We start from the raw sequence: 23,464 nt of genomic DNA on the forward strand, positions 1-23,464 counted from the left end.
TGATCAAAGGTAAAAAAAAGCATCAAGGACTCCTTCAACACGGCCAAGCAAACCCCTGCACATATATCACATGCAGAAAGCTCAGGGCATAGACAAGTAGGCAGGTGGAGTGCAAACAACAGCAGTTCACACACTGCGGAAGTCACTTGACATCTATAAAGCCTACACTTCTGGAGGACTTAAATACGTAAAAGAAAAAAAATGGATACAAGCACAAAGAACCAAGAAAACTACTTCCTTCTGTGGAACCTCAACACCTTGTTCATCCTTCCTTCAAATATTTTATGTGACAGATCCAAACTCAGCTGACTCAAACCATCTCACTAGCTAAAGTGTGATTTCGAGTTTACGATCCCTACTTGACAGCACTGGATTATCTTTAAACCATGAAAATGCCACTGAGTGTACAAATGTATTCCATTATGTCTACTTTACAAATGGAAATGGCAGCCAGACACATCTTACAAGATTACCTTCTATGCTTTTTAAATTTTCCACAAAGAAAGATTCCACTGGATGTGTAGTGTCCTTTAGTCATAGAATATAGGGGAAAAAAAAAAAAGTCCTTCTGCAATACCATATGGAGTCAGCTGTGACTTCCACACAAAGCAAAAATTCTACAGACTGGCTTACAAGAGATTTCTAGACATTGCAATTTCACTACACTTTATTATTAAAATATATATTAATGCATTATATTAATATGCATTAGTCAATCTATATTAGTCAGATTCGTTCATTAACTGTTGAAAGGAATACCTTTAATTTGCATAAAGCATACAGCATCACATTCACAAGGAGTGACTACAGTTTAATTTCAGAGATTACTTTTACATTCACCTATGACATACCTGCCTCCGAAAAATTGTATTTGGAGCATTCTCTTCAAACTTTGCCAACAGTTGAGTTGCCATTGATTTAACTTTATTCTGGTTTGTTCCTTCTCTGCCATCACTCTGTTCTTTCCCATTTGTCCCTTGGCTTGAAAAGCCTGAAGTCTGCAAGGAAACAACAAACTATGGTTTTCCTGAGTTTACCTACAACACTCATGGAGAGAGAAAAAGAGAGATGCAACATCCTTATCATCAAAGGGCAATAGGAAATACATCTATATAATATTTTAAAGATGACGCTGTTTAGCCAGAGTCACCAACAAGTACTCTCTTTGGTCCCAGAGTACAGTAGAAAGCGAGTATTAATTGGGGTGCTACTGATAAAACAGAGTGGCCAACACCTTAAGCATTCTTGGGTCTCAAAAAAAACTAGTGCAATTTAGGTAATGCTCTCCTCTCTGACAAATGATTTAAATAAATATAGCTCTTCTTTGGCGCACATCATGGTAAATTCAAGGTTTTAAGAAGAGAGGCTGGCTTTTTCTTTCCTGCCAAGCACAGAAGAGGCCAAGCCCCAGCCCCCCAACTCCCACTGCTTCCTCAGCTCTGGTGCTCATCAAGGAACTGGCTGAACACCACTGAACACCAACCTCCTCGAAGACACCAAAAAGGCCTTTTCGACGTCTTTTATTAGACTCATTTTCTTCCGTTTTCCCTTCAACCTGGAAAGGTAAAGCCAAAACAAGTTTACAGATTACTGCAGCAGTTACCAGATTTACCCACACAGTTCCTCCGAGGATATTAACTTTCCTAACCAGGCAGTGTCGTCTGGCCTATGCTAAACAAGGCAAACCCAGGCAAGTAGTGCCAGCATGCGGGGGTCCTCATGGCAATGGCATGCCTCATCAGACCCTCGCATGAGGAGGCTGGTGGCCCTCATGGGAGTTATCACATATGTCAAAACTGCACTGTAACCCTTGACTGGGAGCTCTCACTGGACTCTGATGGGTGAAAATACACGCTCGTACACTCTGTTGAACACAGGCCCCTACATTGTTGGTGTTTATCTTTTCCTCTCTCAGTGCTGAAGAGTTTATGATTCATAAATTACTGACACACCCTTGAAGGAAAATGCATGACAGCATCACTTATTCTGTGAATTTTAGTCTAGACTACACTGGTTTACAAGTAAGTAACAAAATCCAGAAACCCCTCACTGTTTCACATCTTTTAATTAGCTATCTGCATGCAGATCATGTGTTTATAGTGCAGACATACCTCTTTTTGAGAAGCAATTATTGTCTACCTTAAAATCTGTCTCCCTTGTAAAGTTTATCTCCCCGACTATGGCTTTACATTACAGTACTTAAGCAACCAAATTGCCTATTTTGTGCTCAAGCTACGCTCATGTTTAATTACTTTACTGAATTAGGGATTACACAATAAATAATACTTCATACTCAGTCTGGATGAACTTGCAAAATAGTCAATGCTGAAAAATTTGTAAGTTCTTATTAAATTCAATCTTGAAGATTTGGCACAATACAAATTCTTTTTTGCCTGATAGATGTCATGTTGGGTTACACTTTATGAACAATAGATTCCACTTATTTGCATCTGTCCATGCTGCAACTTAGTGACTGCTCAGCCAATTAAAAAAAAAAGAAAAAAAAAAAGAATGAAGAGAGATCAAAGAATACAGGCTTCCTTTTTATATATACACTGTAATAAATCATTATGCAGTGAATAGAAGTAATCCCAAACAACTTCTGGGCAAACACCAAAAGAATCAGATGACAGTATTTTGATTACTTTGTATGCTTTGGTACATTGTCTTTCAAGCACTAGCTCTCAGTAACCTAGCTATACACTACCTATAGTCATTAGTCTACCAAGGAAAATTGAACAACATAACAGCACAATGTATTCTGCATAATAATCTGTACCACATAAAAGCAGAATTTGCCTAAGTGAATGGAGCAAACAAGATGATGAGTTTCGAAAATCTTACACAAAGGGCTTTAATTAACGTATTTTACAAAGAAATGAAAGACAAAACAATTTAATTGCCTAGCAAAACTGCAAGAAAAAGGACTGTGCCCTTTATTGTGAAAACACCTCCACTCATTTATTAGTCTGGAGCACAGGAAATCTCAGTTCCTCTCCAGCCCTGCCGACACTGTTGGAGAATGGAAAACATTATCCAGCCCAATACACCCTGCCAGAGCAGCCACGGCCACACCAGCTCCAGGGTCCCACTTCCTGGTCTCTCACAACCTTAGCCCAGATAAGGATCTCTCTTCCAGCCAAATAAAAGGACAAACTAGACGGTACGGAAAGTTTTGTAAGCAACACTGTTACCCTGGCTGGTTTCTGAGTCTATGATATGTGAGTGCTCTCTTACAGTAATACCTGGATCATGCTCAGCAGCGCTTTTTGCAGGGGAAAGAGACATAAATCTGAAGCCAAACTTTTAACTCAAGCAGTTGCTTTCCAAGGAGTTTCGTTTCCCAGCTAGTTTCAGCTGGTTCTGGCACTCACAAGTCTCTGCTCTAACTGGAGTACCATGTTCCTTGCTTAGTTTCACACCCCAGCCATGACGGGGCTGCAAAGCCCTATACAAAATAAGGTCTTCACGGTCCCACTCTCCAAGCTGATTTGGAAAACACCGCCTTCGCTTCTCATTTCAAACAAACCCCTGCAGTGTGAAACCAAAGGGGCCCATCCAGCAAATAACCTCATGCTTTCATGTAGTGCCAAGAACTATACCTCCTGTTATGACAGAAGGCTTATTTCATGACGGGAGGTTAGTCAGAGGGCTGCACAGCTTAGTAATGGAAAGCTCTCCCCACTACTAAAAAGTCTATTTACTTCTGCAAATAACTCAGGAAAAACCAACAACACTGTGGTCATGAAGAAGGTTTTTCTTCTGAAGAAGTCACCCACAAGAAAAAGCAATGTTTATTTTGCCTATTTGATTTCCCATTGGTTGGTTGGCCAGGAAACATGTCACTTGGTTTTGTGTCTATGCGAGTGGCAGGGAAAAGTTATTTCCTAACAAGGATATATGTGGTTACTGTGTTGTCTACAGGTTTCAAAAATGTGTTTCTGGATGGAAAATATTTGAGACATAAGCTAGGAAATCGCTGGAAATTCTGGAGCAATTCTTCAGGTAAAAAACAAACAAACAAACAAAAAACCCCACATTTCCATGAAAACTGAGAAGATAAGTTGGCAGCAAATTTAAAAAGCAATACATTAAACTACAGAGAGATGCAGTACATACATGGACACCTGAACTTTTATGAAGGACACCAAATTCCAAAAGAATTTGGAAAAGTGTACTTTTGAAGGCAAAACTTAAAGAGTCTCTGCATAGGTGTAAATGAAGCAACACAGTTAAGCATGAAGGAGGTCTGTTAAAATAGAAAAAAAAAAAAAAAAAAAAAAAAGAAAAAAAAAGGAAGAAATAAAAGGGAAAAAACCCAAACAAACCAACAAAGCAAGGGCTTGAGAACTGTAGCAGTAAATACAGTTTCTGGCCAGCCCAGGAAACTCAAAGCCTGGAACAATTTTGCATTAAGCTTTGTTTCAGAAAATACAGAAGTTAAATTCATTTTGGTGGAGTACATGCTGCTGTCCAACCTGTGCTGGTTAATCTGCAGCACATGGATTTGAGACACTGGTGCCTCTGAGCCAGGCTTTGCAGACACTCCCCATGTAAATTGAAATTAGACTGAAGGTAGGCTTGGCTGTGGAAGCACAGTCCCTCCTCAAGGTCTCCTTTCAGAAGAGGACCAGGTTATGAATAGACAGAAGGTGAAACAGTTTATTACTGAATAATTTCATTAGAGTAAGCTATACATTAAATCATGGAAAACTTCTGAAGTTTTAATCCATTCAGAAACACAATACTCTTACTGCACATAGTCCTATGCGACACACTATTAACTTGGGTCTTCATAACCTTTCAAGGCAACAGAGTGTTGAATCACAACATGTATGGGCATGGATATGTTTTATAAGGGCAAAAAAAAGGGCATTTCAATAAGTCTTCACTAATAAGTGACCGAGAGAAGAATATATGTATATGAGTAAAAGAGCATCATCTCGGAGTCATGCTAGTCAGCCTGCCCACTGTTTGGTACCGTTGCAGGCTTTATGCATCTATAAGTATTCAAAAGCTTCCCTTCAGAACCATGACAGCATCCACACCTGTTCAAAACACTGCTTCGTGAAAAAATAGCACTCACTCCCAATCAATAAGCCTTCTAACATACCAGTGATTATTTGAACTGAAATATAATAATATGGCTGCATATTTAACTCTAGGAATACGGAACTACAGTACTATTTTTTCTTAAGGGTAGGAATAACCCAGAAAAATTCCAGATTTTCCTGTCTCAATGAAACAAAAACTCAAGGCCAAAGCCCCCCCAAACTAAAAAAATCCTTAGTATTTAGCATAGCACAAAACCTCCTAAAAATTATCTTGAAAATAATTTTTCCAAAAATAAAACATGAAAGAAAATACACATAACAGAGCCAAGATCTCAAATATTTCAAGTTGAAAATGTTAATTTATAAACACAACAAATAAAACAACATTATCCTCTTATTTTTACCTTCACTGAAGAAGATATTCATGGACAACAGATATGAATTCTCTCCAAGTACACCTAAATTCTCACTGTGATTTGAAATTTTGCAGTTACAGAGAATGCTTAACTGGGATTATTATTTGACACTGACAAATGCTTCAGTATTATCCTTACAAACATCATAAGAATTGAGTGTGCATGTGTGTGTGTGTGTGTGTTAGCTTTTTTTACTGTGAAATTCTATTTTTCTTCTTTATTATGCTAAAAAATCTCCTTCTACAGGTCTTTTAATAGTAGGATACATATAAAACCTTTATTTCTAAACCTGACAGTTTATTTTCATCTTCTCAACAGAAAAAGGTATATAGAATTATAGAATAGTTAGGGTTGGAAAGGACCTTAAGATCATCTAGTTCCAACCCCCCTGCCATGGGCAGGGACACCCCACACTAAACCATGCCACCCAAGGCCTCAGCCAACCTGGCCTTGAACACCGCCAAGGATGGAGTGCTCACAACCTCCCTGGTCAACCCATTCCAGTGCCTCACCACCCTCACAGTAAAGAATTTCTTTATAGGGCCATTCTTACCTTTGGTACTCGTTTTCTTGGAAAAGTTAAATTGATGTAATTATTAAAGATGAAGTTGGATGATTTTGCTGAACAAAGATCGTTATGTTCTCCATTTTGCTTCTCACCAGCATCTGTTCAAAGAACAACCGCTTAGAATATTTAGTCAAATTTCTTTTTTTAATGCTTTGTCCAAGACAGAATTTTCAACTTGAGTGCTGGTAGCAATTACATATAAGAAACCCAAGCCAATAAAATAAATACATACAATATAGGGTGACTTTTTAAAGAAGAGAAGCACCCAGGAATGGATAAGCCATAGGCAGTCATCCTTACCAGAGAATCACTCTAACAGCCTGATACATGAACTTTATGATGTCAAGCAGCAGTTATTCAGCTGCTTCTGTTCTCTGAAACCACCAAGGACCCACAAAACCTTGGTCTTCAATCAAGTTTTTCCCCCCTTTCCTTTTTAAAGCACAAGGTAACTATTGCAGACAGAAGCAGGCACTCTTGCATGCCAGAACAGCTCAGCTGGGAAAAGACTCCTGGCTCAAGAGCAGTGCTCATAAGCAGCCTGGATGAAGTGCTTTCGCCCCCTAAACTTGCAAGAACTAGGAGTGGCCTGGGTTTGGCTTACCTACTGCCCGCAGAGGTGTGCCCCTGAACAGTTCATAGAACTTGGAGAGGTACATGACCATGCTGAGCTTGTCAGGCTCCCCAGCCGACCCCACCTCCTTCCCCGTGGTCACAGGGGGGATCCCAAACTCCTGCTCAGCAACATCGAAGGCCAGCTGGTTGTTTTTGACAACATCCTCTTCATTCAGAGCATCAAAGTCACTGTGGGGCAACACACTGGTATTAGTGGCAGTTTCCTCTCTGATTCCCACAGAAACATGCAGTGCTCCCTTGTCCATCACATAGGTGCAGAACAGCACCATGAATGCACACACAGGCATTTCACTGGGTCAAAGAGACAGATACGCCAAAGGTAAGAAATCCCATTATTTCAAAACCTGGCTTTGCAAAAATGTAATTTAGAAGCTATTTCATTGAAATGGATTTTGATGCAGTCCCATGAAAAGGATTATCTTATTTGTGAACAAATGCAATTCCTCCTTAGAAGTGCTAAGAAAATTTTATCCTCTCCAAATACAGCTGTACTTCTACAGAGTTCACCTGTTAGCAATTGACTTTTTAGTTTTGATTAGTTCTATAAATTATCAAAGTCAGGAGTAGTAAATTTAGGCTCGTGTTTTATGAAACAAACATGTTACGTGTACACACACACACGCACATGCACTACCTTTCTTTTTAAAGTGTTCCACACACAGTTCAAATGAGGACCTCCTGTCCATGTCATAACTGAATTTAGCAGCACACTAAATAAGTATATCACACATCTGGAACTGTGTTTATCCATTCTCTAATCCATTTTCTATGGGACCTATTCTAAGACTCTGATCTCTTGAACAGCTTCCAAAATTCATGATTAAAATAAACATGTGAATAAATTACAAAGCTCAGGGCAGGGTAGTTTCTCCTCGTAAGGAATGTGAGGTTTTGAATCCCCAAAGAACTTCTCTCTCTCCCCACACAAACTGCCTATTCCTGGAGCCAGGGGGCTGCAGGCAGCCCTCCACCCCAGCCCTTCCTGCAACCCACAGGCAGCCGCCTCTGCTGCCTGCCCAGCTTTCATCTGGCCAAGTCCTTCAGCAGTCCCATTTAGTACAAAAAGCCAACAATATCTGAACACAACGTTAATTAAACAGCAGGAGGTCTGTTAGCTCAGGAAATCTATCAGCTTTCTAGAGAGAGCAGGGCTTAAGAGACATGCTTTCCACAGACAGAAAAGATCACTTTGCTTTCTACATTCTTCTCCACACAAACCCATCCATAATTCTTTTAAACTAATACAAGGGAAAAAACAAACCAAACCCAAAAAATCTAACTCTTAAAATCCTAGCTCCTCCTCTGGCAAAGCTGTACAAACAAGCATCCTTGATATCATTCCTGTTTTTTCCAACTTATCACACCTCATAAAAGAGCTAAACCATTTCTTTCATTCATGCACAGTAACGGGTGGCTGACAATAATTCATTCGTGACTCTTAAGTCTATGTAGGTGGACAAGAGAATGCATCCGCTGCATTCTGGAGACTTGTGAGAGGACAAAAGAGTCACCACACCACAGACTGCAGCAGGCAGGCCCAGTAACCCAGCGCCAGCAATTGTTTCCTGACGCCTATTAAACACTGACCCTGTGGTATCTAACAGAGGAACCTTACAAAATATTCATACATAAGAATGTATGTATCATAGAATCATAGAATTATAGAATAGTTAGGGTTGGAAAGGACCTTAAGATCATCTAGTTCCAACACCCCTGCCATAGGCAGGGACACCCCACACTAAACCATGCCACCCAAGGCTCTGTCCAACGTGGCCTTGAACACCGCCAAGGAGGGAGCACTCACAACCTCCCTGGGCAACCCATTCCAGTGCCTCACCACCCTCTCAGTAAAGAATTTCTTCCTTATATCCAATCTAAACTTCTCCTGTTTAAGTTTTAACCCGTTACCCCTTGTCCTGTCACTACAGTCCCTGATGAATAGTCCATCCCCAGCATCCTTGTAGGCCCCCTTCAGATACTGGAAGGCTGCTATGAGGTCTCCACGCAGCCTTCTCTTCTCCAGGCTGAACAGCCCCAGCTTTCTCAGCCTGTCTCCATACAGGAGGTGCTCCAGTCCCCTGATCATCCTCGTGGCCCTCCTCTGGACTTGTTCCAACAGTGCCATGTCCTTTTTATGTTGAGGACAGCAGAACTGCACACAATACTCCAAGTGAGGTCTCACAAGAGCAGAGTAGAGGGGCAGCATCACCTCCTTCGACCTGCTGGTCACACTCCTTTTGATGCAGCCCAGGATACGGTTGGCTTTCTGGGCTGTGAGCGCACACTGAAACCGGCTCATGTTTGTTTTCTCATCGACCAACACCCCCAGGTCCTTCTCCGCAGTACCCCAGAAACACTGTCAAAAGGGGAATATGCTGGCTTACATTCAATCCCTAAAGCAGTTAATTTTCAAGCCACGTGCAAGGGAACCGTGTTCTTCAGGACAAAGAGTTATGCAAAACCACCATCTCCTATGCACCAACATGGCCCACCATTTCGCTACATGAGTGTCACAGTAACCACTACAATATAATGAGGATGGTCCGTTTAAGGCTCACCCAGGTATTTCTGTAACTCATGACAGTGATGTTGTGGTTTTAAACATACACTAAAAAGCTGTCTCCAGGGACCTGGGAATGCAACTCTCACATTCTCCAACCACTGCAATTTTTGTTTTAAATAGCCATGTGACAAACACAATCATAAATCATAAGGTTCAAAGCCTTCCTAGGTCTTTGAAAGCATATATACTTCATTTTAAATGGTGTGCAAAGACATACAAAAAAAACCAAAGCAAAAACTACCCCACCCTCTCCATCCCCCAAACCTGGCAATGGTGTGCATCTCCTTGCAAAGACCAGAAATAGAAGGGGAATCTAGAATATCAGTGTTGTTCTCATTGGTTTTACTCTATACTTTGGTAAATGCTGAACATACCTACACTTAACAAGATCTACAGATGCCACTTACATGAGGTCAGGTCTGAAGCGATGGATAATAGCACACAGCGCAAGACCACTTTTCCAGGAGGTAGTCAGGTCTGTGACATTAACATTACGGTACCCTTCTGTCTGCTTCTGACACCAGGTCAAAAGCTTGTTAGGTCGAATATCTGACTCTGCAGTTACAGTGGAGAGCAAATGTTTCAATCAATTTTTGTATGCTCAGAATGCTCTAAATACTAAGCACTGCAGGAAACATGAGATGTCACATACCATGTCTTGAGAGATTCACTGATCTTCTAATGGAGCTCACTCTTTCAAGAGAACACTGTTGTAACTCATTGGTAACATATAATTGTCTCACCTACAAGTAAAAGCAATTAGCAGCATAATGTGGGAACTGCTTAGAGAGAAAAACAAGAGTTACCCTAGAAAGAAAACTTTATCAACAGGTGGTTCTAAATTAAGGCGTCTCCTGAATATTTTGTTCATGCACTATTTACAGCCCTGATTTCACAAGCAAGCTTTTAAGTACTAACCTGATGAGGTCGAACACAGCTTGAGTTCAAATTTGGGTATCTTGTTCCAGGGTCAATGGTATACTGGTCAAAGTTCTTGTTAATATTTTCAGGGGTAGTCTGAGGCAAGAGTCGATAAATGCTCTCTCTGGTAGAGAAAAAAAAGATGCAAGAGATATTGATTAAAATAAATATTTATTACATAAAGTGTATTTATTTTTTGCAGCTACCTGCACCTTATTTTGATTCCGCTAGGACAAGTGTTATGCACTAACTGCATAATGCATCTATCCCATTTCCTATCCCTACTGAGCAGAACAGCCGAATGATGCCAGACAAAAAGGACAACAAAAAGACAGACTCTCAGAACTTATGCCCATATTTTCCTGAGGCAGGAAGTGAGCAAGAAAAAGCAGAGGAGGGAGGGGGAAAAAAAAAAAAAAAAGGGTTACATCATTCAGTCATCTGGTTTTGCTTTAACATCCACCCAAGGAGTAACTTCTTTACCACATAACAGCACTAAATCCTGTCATTCTGCAATTCCTATAACCACGACAGCCTTTTTATTATGCTGTTCAATTTTCCATTTGGGACTAGGCTGTGTTTGAGTCATCCCACAGGCTTCTATCTTAAAACTTCTGAAAGCACTGTTCTTAGTAATGCTTCTACTTGCATTACCACAACCATGACTATTTCTATTGTGTATCTGCCCCAGAAACACCTGGGCAGCTGCAGCAGAGCAGGGCAGTTGCCATCAGGACCAATGTCAGCAACTTGAACCATCAGACCATGGCAACATCAGGACTGCTGGTGTAGTTATGGTTGGAAGTTTAGTCTTTTGACACAACCAAAGTACTTTGGTTTATTTCCTTAAGGACCACACTTACTTCTAGTCATTAGTGACTTGAATTAGCACTTTAAACCCATGTTATACACATTGCTGGATCTCTGTATTAGTGTGCAGAAGCATACAGCGCAATGGCCTACTGCTATGTAAATTGTTCAATAACCTGAATTAATAGATAATCTCAAACCAATGCCATTGCAGTGAACAATATTTTTCCTAGTGGCATTCTGAACTTCACTGCCTTCTACCAATGCTGCAACTCTTTCAAACACTGGGAATGACGGAGAAGACAAAAGCAGCACTCACCGTTCAGCAAGAATTTCTAATGGGGGTTTTCCTTGAGCCCAGCTCCGCACCATCCACGCAGTATCAAAAGCAGCTAAGAAGCCTCTTGCACAGCCAGTACCCATTGGCCAGAAGGGCTGTAAGAAGCAATTACATTTTAATTCCTTGTATTAACGTCTTATTACAAAAGTAACTTGCAAAGTGAATTTGGAGTCTAGGGTTTCATACTGTATCAGAAAAGTAGCCCTGAAAGAGTTGAAATACAACAACTTGCAATTTTTAGACATTTCACTCATCCACGTCTTAGGTAATGAAATAGACTGCTTTCACATTTTCTTTTTTTAGCTTCTATATTTAAAAACAGATTTCTTAACCTCAAAATGTACAGGCTGAGGGGAAAGAATTAAAAAAAAAAAGAAAAAAAGACTCATGACTCAAGAATTAGTCTAGAAAAAAAAAAAAAAAAAAAAGGGAAAAAGATGCCTTTCTTCCCATCTCCTAATTTTGCTTCGAACTGATCTTTTCAAACACTTCAGGCTGTCAACATGAGTTTAAAAAAATTTAGTTGTGAAATACACTTTTCACTTCAGAAAAAGAGAACATATTAAGGCAAAGAGACTGCAATTAAAATTTGGACCAAGTTTTCTCTATGATGGAAGTCAGGAAAATTGTGCCATGCACCCAAGCTGAGGACACACAGCTCACAGTTTTCACACAGAAATACAACTTGCATAAAGCAAAATAGGATCTCAGCTACAGAGTGTGAGCCAAGCATTAGTTATGACATAACTATAACATAAAAAAAAAGGAAAAACATCTATTCCAAAGAAAGTACAATACATGTAAGAGTTTGTTTTGGAGGGTAGATTGAATGGCTCGGTTAAGGGAAAAAAATAGAGATATACCTCAAGCAAACTATCTCCAACAAGAGCCACCAGGAGCTGATGTCTGTGTCTCTGTCTCACTAGTGCAGCATTTTCAGATGCATACATAGAAGTAAAATCAAACATTGCCACATCTGGTTGCCCATAGTGATTAATTGCAAAATCCAAGGAAGGCAGCTGGTAGTTGGTTGCAAAGTCAGCAGCTTCTCTTGCATAGGACAGCAAATTGCTCTGGTTCACATTTTCTCCACAGAGGAGCAACTCAGTATCAATATAGTCCTGCAGGGAGAGAAGCATGTAGATTAGATACTACTACTATACTCTCTGGATTGGAACATTGCAGTGTCATTGCATGAGTAGCAATCACACATCTCACAGCATAAAGAACCAAGTAAGGTTTGTGACCTCCTCCAAAAAGTTAATACACAAACAGAGGTTACTGTACTACTCCAAACACGAACTCTCTATGCCAACACTGAGGAAGCAGCTTTATTTGCAACACAGTATAACAGCGTACCCAGTTCTTCAGTTATGTGCTATTTTTATGACATTACTTTCCTCCCATCAAAAGATGTTACCATCATCATTGCAATGCTTTTTTGCATGTGTGCACCCCACATCTGAAACCACACAAGAGCAGAAATACCGACATAGCAATATAACATGCAGGTCTCAGCCTCAAGGCTTGACTTAACACCTCGGTAACAATACATTCGAACTTGGACTGTGGAAACTTTTCTGTTGTGCTGTTTTGGGATGGGTTTTCTTTGGCCAGTGTGGTGAAGGCCCCTGCCTTTACAGGTCACCCTACTTGAAGCCAATGATTATTAATAAGGCAGTTTCTATTTACAGCTTAATCGCGGATGAGACCTCTAATTGTAGGGATGATACCACAGAACCCCTATTAGCCCAGTTGTTTCAGACAAGACTGTTTGGATTTCTCTCCCACTCAGACCTGAGCAGCTTAGAAGAGCTCTGAAAGTCACAGCTACTGCTCCTCTTCTCCAAACTACCCACAGACCTCTTAGGACTGCCCTCACCTACAAACACCAGCCCCTCAACTCCAGGGCCCATGTCCTGCTCTGTCCACCCCCCACTGCTGGGGGCTGCTGCCCTTCCCCTCTCCCATCCTGGCTGGTCTAGGCCAGCTGCTCTGCCCTGGGACCATCCTCTGAAAGGGCAGGAGTTCATGGCACTGAGCTAAGTGGTCTCTTCAGGAAGCCAAGAAGCTTTCTGATAGCTCCCCACAAGTACTTCCTTCGGGAAATTATACTTGATGCATTTTGGCACTGTCTTACTTTAAGAAAAATTGACCTCTCTTGGGTTTCCAGGAAGAGAAATTTAAATGATGCCAAAACACTCTCTAGAAACAAAAGAAAATAAACCCCTACATCTTCCAGAAGAAGGAACAGCCCCCCCCCAAAAAAAAAAAAAAAAAAAAAAAGAAAAAAAGGCCTCAAAGGCCTGAACTTTCAAAGGTACTTGGGACATTGTGTTTATAGCCTACTTCCATCATGTTCTACTCATGTTAAAGCATTTGCAGTTTACCCTGGGGTAGGTTTTAATGCTTCCTTATTTGTCTGATAAACTGGACATAGCTGTGTTAAGTTCACCTTTAAATAATGAGGATTTTATTTTCTAGTGTGATGACCACACTACGTATTTCCAACGTGAGTCAAGATCCCATTACAGCCAGTTTCAGAACTAATAAATTTAGGAAATATTGTTTTCAATTCTCTACAGAAACTTGGTGCTGACTGGAGGGAAAAACAACAGTAACAAAAAAAGTCAGAGTAAGATCTAAGAGACCTGAGCTTTAATGAAATGATGCAGTAAGTCCATAAACACCCTCTATAACATGCATCAACATTTATGAAGATGTTCACACTTATTCTGTGCCAAGCAAATAAAATCAGGTTTTAGCCAGTATTTTTACATACATTAATAATCACTCCTTTGTCCAGAAGACTCTGCTTTTTTGCTGTCATCACAAAATAATGAGTACTATCTTTATAGTAAACAATATTCTCCAGGTCAATTCCTGAAAAGAGATAATACATTTGTTATCAAGTACAGTGCACTGTTCGTGTCCTTTACTAACAACATGTGACTGATCCTCACAGATGCCTTTCCTTCTTGGGATACCTTAGCAGCTGGGATAAAGCATTAGTGGACAAGATATTATTAAAAAAAAACCCAACCCCAACAGACAAATGAAAAACAAAAACAAACAAAAAAAACCCCACGCACAAAACCCCCCCACACAATCAAACAACCAAACAAAACCCCAAATAGCCCAAAAAAACAACCAATCAAAAACCAAAAAACCCAACCAACCCACAAAACCAACCAAAATCAAAAGGGGAAACAAGCCAATAAAATGCTTTTTAGGTTGCTGGGGCTCTGGCATTGGGTCTAACCAGCAGTTTGGGTTCCTGTTGTAGTAATTTTTAATAAACAAAATTAGCTGTACATCAAGAATGGAATTGCTTGTACTGACAGTGCAACTACTCTGAAACCCCTTTTCATAAAGATGTTTCACAGTTTATATTTTAAGTATTTATGGCAATTTCCTGTCTAATTCTTTTCAGTTTATCAGATCTGCACATCAAAACCGAAGATTAAACTCCTCCCAGAAGGGCAGAGCCTTTTTCACAGGGTTTAAGCCGTTCAGTATGTGAACGGATACAAACAAAACAAACTATGTCTTAAGGGAAATCTCTGGGCACTGAAAATGCTCTTCTAAATTTGTTCAAGATAGCAGACATTTTTACAGTTGAGAAAAATTTAAACATTAAAACAAGCTATGAGGTGGCAACGCCCAAGCTAAAAAGTATAAATAAATAAATCCCACTGCACCATAAATGGACACCTCCATCTGCAAGGCTCTGACATCAATGGCATTTTATCACTTGGCGGGGTTTTTTATACACTATATTTAAATTGATGTGAATAGGAGGGTGGCCTGGCACATGAAGAGTTCCTCTATTATCTCTTGTGTTGGGTTGTGGAAATAAAAAAAAGAGGATGCACCCACCCGTTTCCTCTTTAAGATCCTGGAAGAACTTCTGATTGAAGATGAAAGCAACACCACTAATTTCTTCTACCTTGGCTTCTGCAGTTGTATTTCTGTTTATAAAATTGGCAGTGATAGCTATGGCCAGCTTTCCACGGAACTCCTTCCTCCTGAAACCTGGTAAGCAAATAAAAAATTAAAGACACTGAAAATGTCACATTGGACTTCCAGGAAGGAGCTGCTCAAGGCAGCTTGGTCTCTTTTCTATGTCTAGCCCTACAAATGAAACAACACACCAGAAGCAGCTTCCATCATTTCTCCAAAATTCCCTTGAATGAAAAGAGTCTTTTCTTCCTACTTCCAGCTGCAAAACTGAAGCTGCACCGCATTCAAGATAAAGTCTCAATAAGAAAAAAAAAAAGCCTGGAGGGGAACCATGAAGAAGTGCAATGTGGGAAGAAGTTAAGAACAAATGATAACTAAAGAACAACAGATTGGAAATAGAACAGGTCAAATTTAATGGAGGAAAACATTTTTAACGTGCAAAATATCAAATAAGATTTTTGTTATGTAGATGGTAAACAGCTTAAGAAAAAACATGCAAGGGATCAGCAGTCAAAAGCAGCAAAGAAAGATCTGGAAAACAGAAACCTCTAGAACAGTGCTTAGATGCGCGTACTCCCAGCTAGTGAGGTTTTCCAAAGATATTAGGTGATGAAAAATATTCAGTGGCTTATCTGTCACATTTCAAAGGTGAGACGGACTGCAAAGTCACTCGCTCTCTTGCTCCATCCTAGCTTCCTCTTTTCACAAAAAAAAAAAAAAAAGGCCACTAAACCACTATCTTGCGATTACACATTGAAGCTTTTCCGTCTGGATCTTCCCCTTTACCTGTAAGTATATTCTGAAGTAGGACAGTGGGTCCTTATTTTTAAGGCCAATTGCAGATGACTTTGCAGAGAATACATGCAGTTTTTAAGAAAAAATAAATCAGCTATAAATTTTTGTCTCTGTGCTTCTTGATATGGTCTCATTATTTCACTGGGATTGATTTAATATGACAATACCAGCCTCTGTATGCAAACAATCTTCAGTGCACTAATTTTTCCATTAGATCCTGGTACTACGATAACCACATTAACTTCTCAATAGAGTCTGCAGCTGAGGTAAGAAGAATTTAATTTTGCTGATACCTTATTCTTTAAACAGTCTTTTAGAGAGGATAGCTAGACAATACTGTGGGGAAATTTCTAATTGAGCATTAACATATTGTGGTTGGCAGATATAAGAATAAGCAAACTATAAAGATAATAAAAAAGGAAATAGCGTACTTAGTGAACTGGAACTAACATGGATATAATTAAAGCTACAAGGTGAATATATAATTAAGTAACAGGTTTGTTCATGTGATGCAGGAGCACCTTAGCTAGTGTCTCTCTAAAACAGGCAGCTCAGATGGTCTGAATTCTCAGAAGTGGCTCCAGTTCATGAAGCATTTCCCCCCTCTTTTCCCCTCCTTGCTTAGAGTTATTATCTTTCGGTATCGTTTCCAAAGTATTTGCTTTTGAAGTTAAATCATCTCTGTAAGACAGCAATACCTCTGATGCCTTCATTAAATACCTGATAGTCATGTTTTGGTCATTAGTCGAAACATACAGTACAAATTTAAGGCACAATAGCAAAGACTACACAATTCCTGGCATGTATCTTGTCAACGTCCTTGAAGTTAAATCATATAATTGCTTAACCCTCAAGCAAGCCCAATGGCATCATGATGAATTTTGTAGGCAATGCAGATACACAGCACTGGGAATTGGTAATGACATTAAATGTCTTCATTTTGAGCTGCAACTTAACAACAGAAACAGAAGATACCACATAAATAGTTTCACAGACTTCAGTGGATTGAAAAGTCTGTTGTTCTGTGTTCTCCTAAGCAGACATTCACCTACCTTCTAATGTGTTCCTGCGGCCATCTGCACCAATAATAACATCAAATTCATACTCTGACAAAGGGTGATCCATGGGGAGAAATTCAGCCCTCCAACCTATCTCTAAAAACACAAGGAGTAATACTTATTCATTCTTCAGTAATACAAAGGAGAAGCAATTTCAGAGTCTGAAGAAAGGGCATTAGGATAAATGATCCATTTCTCATTCAAACAGAGCTGTATTCTGCCTTGTCTGATGGACAGAAGCTCTGTTGCAGTCAAAGCTATGTTCAGGCTGTGTTAGCAAGGTGTCAAGCTTGTAAACTGACAAAAAGAAAAAAAAGAACAGAAGCCTTCATTTGAATCACCTAATGCACTAAACTTCTTCTCAGACCAGTATCACAATGAAGGACTTGGTATTAAAAGAAGAAACATAGCATTCCATCATCAATACTTTTTATTATCTTCTAAATAGAAATCAAATGTGAGCATGCTCACAAACCAAAATCTAACCTTTGCATTAACACAAAGCTGATTATGCAAAAAAGTTTGTCTTGCCCATATTTAAAAATTATATATGATTTAACTACTTTAGATATTTTATATCTATTTCTATAAAATATATATTTCTATAAATTTTTGTTTATATAAAATATACTTATTCTACTGTCACTGTAAGATCCTTTAAAAACAGACAGCATAGTATTTTTAATGGAAGCAAAATTTTAAAATACTCTATTGTAACCACACCCTAAATACTAATCTTATTCAAAAAAGTGGAAAAAAGAATGAGAGATCATTCTCTATTTTGTTTAAAAACCTTGCATAACATGCCTGATAAGACTCTGTGCACCAGTGGGAGCTACATCAAATGTGAAAGCAAAATGAGGCCCAAGGAGCTTAAATCCATCCTTAATATTTATATTATCAATCAAGAATTGTTTTTGCAAGAAGATACCAAAAAGCCACACCAGACTCCCTACAAAGCCTCAAATGCATGCCAGAAGGCATAGTGCAAAACCTCAACTTCTCAGACTGGGTCATTTTAAGAATTATCAGTGCTCTGCCACAATGACACATATCATGCTTACAACTGTGTACAGCAAACCTTGCTGAGAAAGAAGGGCAAAAACCTTCCACTTCTTTAGGCAGAATTCACCTTGAACGATCTCACATAATGCCTGACAAAAAGAAGGTACTGTGAACAAATATATGACAAATAATACTTTGGTTTTCTTGATCTTCAGGAGGTTCCAGGACTTTCACAAATTCTAGATTCACATGGATTTCAACTCCTAGTATAAGTGCAACTTTGAAGAGGATAAGTTGAAGCTGTCGAATACCTGTAGACAGTGAGTAACAAAGAAGTATTTAATACGTAAGTAATTACAGCTGCTACAAGCATGCCACCCAACTGATATTGTTAACACAAGCATGCAGCATTATTATTTCCCATACTGTGATGAATGCAAATGCAGCAACCACCACAGCTTGTTGTTCTCTTCTGTCTCATTTTCCTCTGTCAGCACAATTTGTAGGTAATAAAACTCACTTCAGTGAGTTTCTAGCAGTACTTACTTAGAACTTCCCTTTTTAATGACATTTAAAGGGTCTGCTAACCAGTATGTTGACCATTTTAGGACAGAAAATTATACAGCATATTTACCTGTAAAATACCCCACTTTTGCATATTTTTTCATTACATTAAGGGTTGTGTCTATCTTCAACATACTAGAATGAATGTCAATAGTCTTCATACTTCGTAATTAAAAAATATTGTTTAACAAATCCAGACTAATAAAAAAGCTGCTCTGTGAGACCGTCAAATTTTCAATTGCCATTTTGCTTAAATGAGACCATTTCTTTTCCTCTGTGTGTGTGTGCAAGCATGCACTTGAGCGTGTTTAAGGCAGATGAGCTTTCTGTCAAATCAAGAAGTCTCTGGTAATCATCTGACTTCAGTACACCTGTTATCTGAACTGTGCCCATGCCCTCAGATACTTACTGATGTGATCAATAGATCCTGCACAGAATTTTCCATAGAATTTCTTTGCTCCCAGTCCCCGGAGGTCGTGGATTGTAAATGGCCAGAGATGCAACACATTGTTTCTTGAAAAGGTGTCCCGCTTCTCCACAACGACAACTTTGGCTCCCAGAAAGGCAAGTTCTATGGCAGTCCGCAAGCCACATGGGCCACCTCCAATAATTAAACACTAGCACAGAAAAGAAGGAGTCTTACACAGGGTTTTGTATTGACTTGCACACACTCCTCTGTTACAACTTGTTATTCAACTAGACATACACTACTGAGAATGTACTCAAGTCATCTATTTAAACCAATAAACATTCAAATTCTGCTCTTGTATGGCATTCAGTCAATTTATACAAGATGATAAACTGTGCTTCATGCAGATGTAGAAACATCTGACAAAAAGATAGAACAGAAGAAACAGCAAAAACCTAAACAGTTTTGAGCACCTGCTTGTACATTTCTAACTCACATTTAGTGTTTCAAAACTGCTTGCAGAAAACAGGATCACAGCTACATAAAAAAGAGAGTAAGGGAAATAAGTGGTCTTGTTTTGAAGAGGAAATAGGTGCACATTTGCTAGACTTGTTAGACAGATCTACGATAAGCCAGTAGTCTTATGGTACTAGTTACTCTTTCAAGCAATGATGTATCCTGAATATAAGAACCTATTTCACGTAAAGTAGTGCATGTTAAGAACAGTCAGCAGACTTGTACTCCCTACCACAGCCAAGGAACTTGACCTTCCCTATTCCATTTCACCCACTGGTCAACATTCTCACTGTAAGGACAATCACATTTTAAGAACTTAAGTCTAAATTTGGGCATCCTCAGAAGAACTGCTTCAGAAATCACTACAGAGGATTCTTGCCCAAATTTTAGTTGACAGCTGTAAGTTTTCACAGCCTAACAAGCAAAGGATTTCCAGAAAGGAAACTAATTAAAACTTAACATATTTAATGCTTACGTTTTCCTGACTGATTACTAAAAACTGATTAGAAAGTCTAGTCACTGCTGTTCCACATCTCCCCCAAAACTCACCCTACCTCCCCCAAGACACCCCAAAACACACATGGACTTCACAAACTCTATGCCATCAGTTCAAGCACCAGGTTCGGACAGGGAGAGACAAGGTGGCCCTTAATGGAGGAGAAGAGAGGCTGAGCTGTGCCGTATTGCCATCCCAAACCCATTATCTCACACGCCAGACATGCTCCTGTGCATCCTGCACACATAGCCAGACAGTGATTAAAGCTTCAAAGCAAACATGGACTGTATCTGGAGCCTTGCTGGATACAAGTCTGGTTCCCATTACATTTCAATTTCATAAAATAGAGTCATTTATTTATTTTGGTTCGTTCAACATTTGTTTTCAAATTTAACAACTTAAGCAAAAATTACCCAGTGCTGACTTTTGTTCATGACTTTTGTCCAACCCAATCATAGAAGTGCCAGGGTTTTTTTTAATTTAACGATTAATCTGAGTAAATTCCCATTGAAAGAAGAGTTCCTGTGAGGTGCTTTTGCTTTGCTTAAGGCAAGTGTTCTTTTAACTAGAGATATTAAATAAGTTAAAGTTAGGTTGTTGCATTAGCCACTTGGCTTTCTTCCTCTTAAAAGAACACACTTAATACATAATTTCAGAAGAACACTCCTCACTCCATGCTAAGTATTAAAAAAATAGCAACAGATGTAATTATATAAAGGAAGAAAACAGAATGCAGATGTTACCCCAACTGAAGAGGATCTCTGGTGGGTCAGCTCTTCACTGCACATGCTTGTTGTGATTAACATGAGAACTGTGAATTCTAACAAGTAAATGGCTGCCTTCACAGCTACAGAGTTTTCCAGTAATGTTTAGCAAGCAGTTTGAAAGATTTTACAATAAAGACTATACACGGTTTGATAATGTGGGGCTGGGTTTTGGCTAACAAACTGTATTATATACAAATAGACACAACTTTTTCTTTAAAAAAGTGGCCTTTTGAGATTTAGCCATAGCGGATCCTGCCTAAGAATAAAACCCACGCAGAAAACAGTTAGCTCCTCCTGGGGCTCTGCAACACAGTATGTCACAATTTCAAGGAGGATTCTGCCCCCTCCCCTTTTCCTATGACCATTGGCAAAATATCTTTGTAACTGCCTAGAGACACCATGAAAAATGGTAGTATATTTGTCATCATCCATGGTTACCTTCCATAAACACATTTATCTACGTCTCAGAACTATTTGTTCTTTGATTTATAAAGGACACTTCCTGCTGGTGTAGAGCTCACTCTTGGCACTTTGTCATCTTTTTTTTTTTTTTTCAAACTTCTGGGGTCAAAACCCACACAAAATCCTTGGAAAGGTAATTCTTACTGTGTTTGTGTTCCTACCTTTATCAAGTAAGGAAAGAGAGCATGCCACTAGCCTGTCCCTGCCCTCCCACCCAAGCTCTCTGCTAGCAAAGTCACAAGAGAAACCTTGTGGTAGTCAGCCTAGAACAAGCTGTGACTGGCTCCCCATTTTCACCTCCTGTTACCCCAGGCTCCTGGCTCATCAGGGCCTGCTTTTGAAACTAACATCTTGCATTTAACACCGATTATGAAAACTGACATCATGCAAGGAAGTCTCAAACAATCAATCCTGAAACATAACAAACATGGATGGACAAATGCCAAGGGTTTCTTGACATCCACATCACCATTCACAGCTCAACTGTCTTTTTAATTGTGCCAGATCACCTCCTAAAAAGGTAAAGGGTAACTCAAAAGCATCTTCTGCAACTTATTCAAAGTAACAGTTTCTCAAGAGGACTAAAAAGGAGCTTTTGCGTATTTACCGTTCAGGCTATAAATGAAGGGAGAAAGACTTGCACAGAATACTGGGCAGCTTGTCCAAGAATAAGATCATGACTAGACTTCTGTAACATACCTGAAGATTCTGTATCATGTTGAGTTTATCTCCTGTTTTACTACATATATACACCACATTAGTGCAAGATAGCAATACTGAGAGAAGGCATATTTCTCAGTGAAAACCTCATACTAATAAAGGGTGAGGCTGCCTGCAAACGTATGTAAACACCTCCTGTTAAATCAGAAGCTTCATTAAATTTAATACACTCCCCAAGAACAGCATGGGCACACCTGTCTGTGCTCCATCTCCTCATCAGCAACAGGACCATATAAGGCTACGTACATCAAATTATGTGAGCTAAGTTCATCTACTCTTCTTGCAAATATCCTGGGTATGAATGATAGCAATTACTGCTTGCAATAAATGCAACAATGAAAATTTTACACTTACGGTATAAATTATCATAAGTAATCACATATTATCATATTATCATAAGTATCACATGCTGGTTTGAGTTAAACTTCTGCAAAGGCATTGTTTGAATACCAGCTGCAAAATCCCCATTGAAGAGGACTAATGCAAGTTTACAGGCCAATAATAGTTGCCTAGTGACAAACTTAGGACTATTTCAGCTTACAATTATAAATACTAAGTAAAGCATGGAAATTTTTGTACTTCAAAATAAAACACTAATAAGGCTATGCATATTTTACAAAAGTTGTCACTTAAGCTGCTGAGTAAATAATATGGTTTTATGTTTTTATGTTAAAAAACACCATACTTTTCCCTAAAAGATAATTACTTATTTCTGTATAAATCTTGTCCCACTTAAGCGCACTTCTTGTTGCATTATTTATCTTCAGACTGAAATAGAGCAGAAACTTCATGTACTTTTTCCCCAAGTGCAATTAAAAGATATCAGAAAGTTTCACTTGTAATAATATAAACATACACAGCATTTGGTAAGTCTCATAAGCTTGATTCTACTCAAAGGTTAATCTGACTCTATGAGATGCTACTTTCTCTCCACTGGTATTTTTAAGAATGGCAGTGCCTTGAAAATCTGCAGGAGATGTTTCTACAGTGAATATGAGCACTCAGTGCTGAGATAAATGGCAGCACAAGTTACCTCCCCAAAAGCAGAATGACTTCTGTGCCAGGCACAGGTTTTTGATATGATCTCCTGTATGTAATGTACAAACATGAGACTTTAAAATATAAGGACAGGAAAGAAGAGAGGGATGGGAAGTAGGGGCCTCTTGCAACCCCTCCTGTCCCCCGCTATTAAATCAGCAGCCTGTGAATCCAGACACCTATATTCCATTCTGGAAAAACCATATGCAGTTTAACAGCTGAGAATTTTCAGAACACTTCCATTGGTTTTCACACACTGAAGTAAATCTTACAGAAACAATTGAGGCTTTGAGAGAAAGGGGAGAGAGCAGATGAACACTAACACTATGCTTAACAAAAAAAAATCCACCCCACTCCACAATG

At 39.2% G+C, this 23,464-nt stretch overlaps 1 protein-coding gene across 1 annotated transcript in view; it reads right to left on the reverse strand.

The window, feature by feature from the left end:
• MICAL2 (microtubule associated monooxygenase, calponin and LIM domain containing 2) overlaps window positions 1-23,464 on the reverse strand; it is a gene marked incomplete at its 3' end in the record, with an annotated part of 115,544 nt that overhangs the window by 73,258 nt on the left and 18,822 nt on the right. The window contains exons 4-17 of the mRNA XM_080617646.1: window positions 19,103-19,310; window positions 18,324-18,440; window positions 17,119-17,220; window positions 15,188-15,343; window positions 14,091-14,191; window positions 12,172-12,429; window positions 11,288-11,403; window positions 10,156-10,282; window positions 9,890-9,980; window positions 9,645-9,792; window positions 6,643-6,842; window positions 6,024-6,136; window positions 1,484-1,555; window positions 852-998 (exon numbers count right to left, since the gene is read on the reverse strand). Of these exons, the coding sequence (XP_080473772.1) occupies window positions 852-998; window positions 1,484-1,555; window positions 6,024-6,136; window positions 6,643-6,842; window positions 9,645-9,792; window positions 9,890-9,980; window positions 10,156-10,282; window positions 11,288-11,403; window positions 12,172-12,429; window positions 14,091-14,191; window positions 15,188-15,343; window positions 17,119-17,220; window positions 18,324-18,440; window positions 19,103-19,310 (1,956 nt within the window). The remainder of the gene's footprint in view (window positions 1-851; window positions 999-1,483; window positions 1,556-6,023; window positions 6,137-6,642; window positions 6,843-9,644; window positions 9,793-9,889; window positions 9,981-10,155; window positions 10,283-11,287; window positions 11,404-12,171; window positions 12,430-14,090; window positions 14,192-15,187; window positions 15,344-17,118; window positions 17,221-18,323; window positions 18,441-19,102; window positions 19,311-23,464) is intronic.

This window comes from Psittacula echo (genome assembly GCF_963264785.1).
Source record: "Psittacula echo genome assembly, chromosome: 5".
NCBI classification, from domain to species: domain Eukaryota; kingdom Metazoa; phylum Chordata; class Aves; order Psittaciformes; family Psittacidae; genus Psittacula; species Psittacula echo.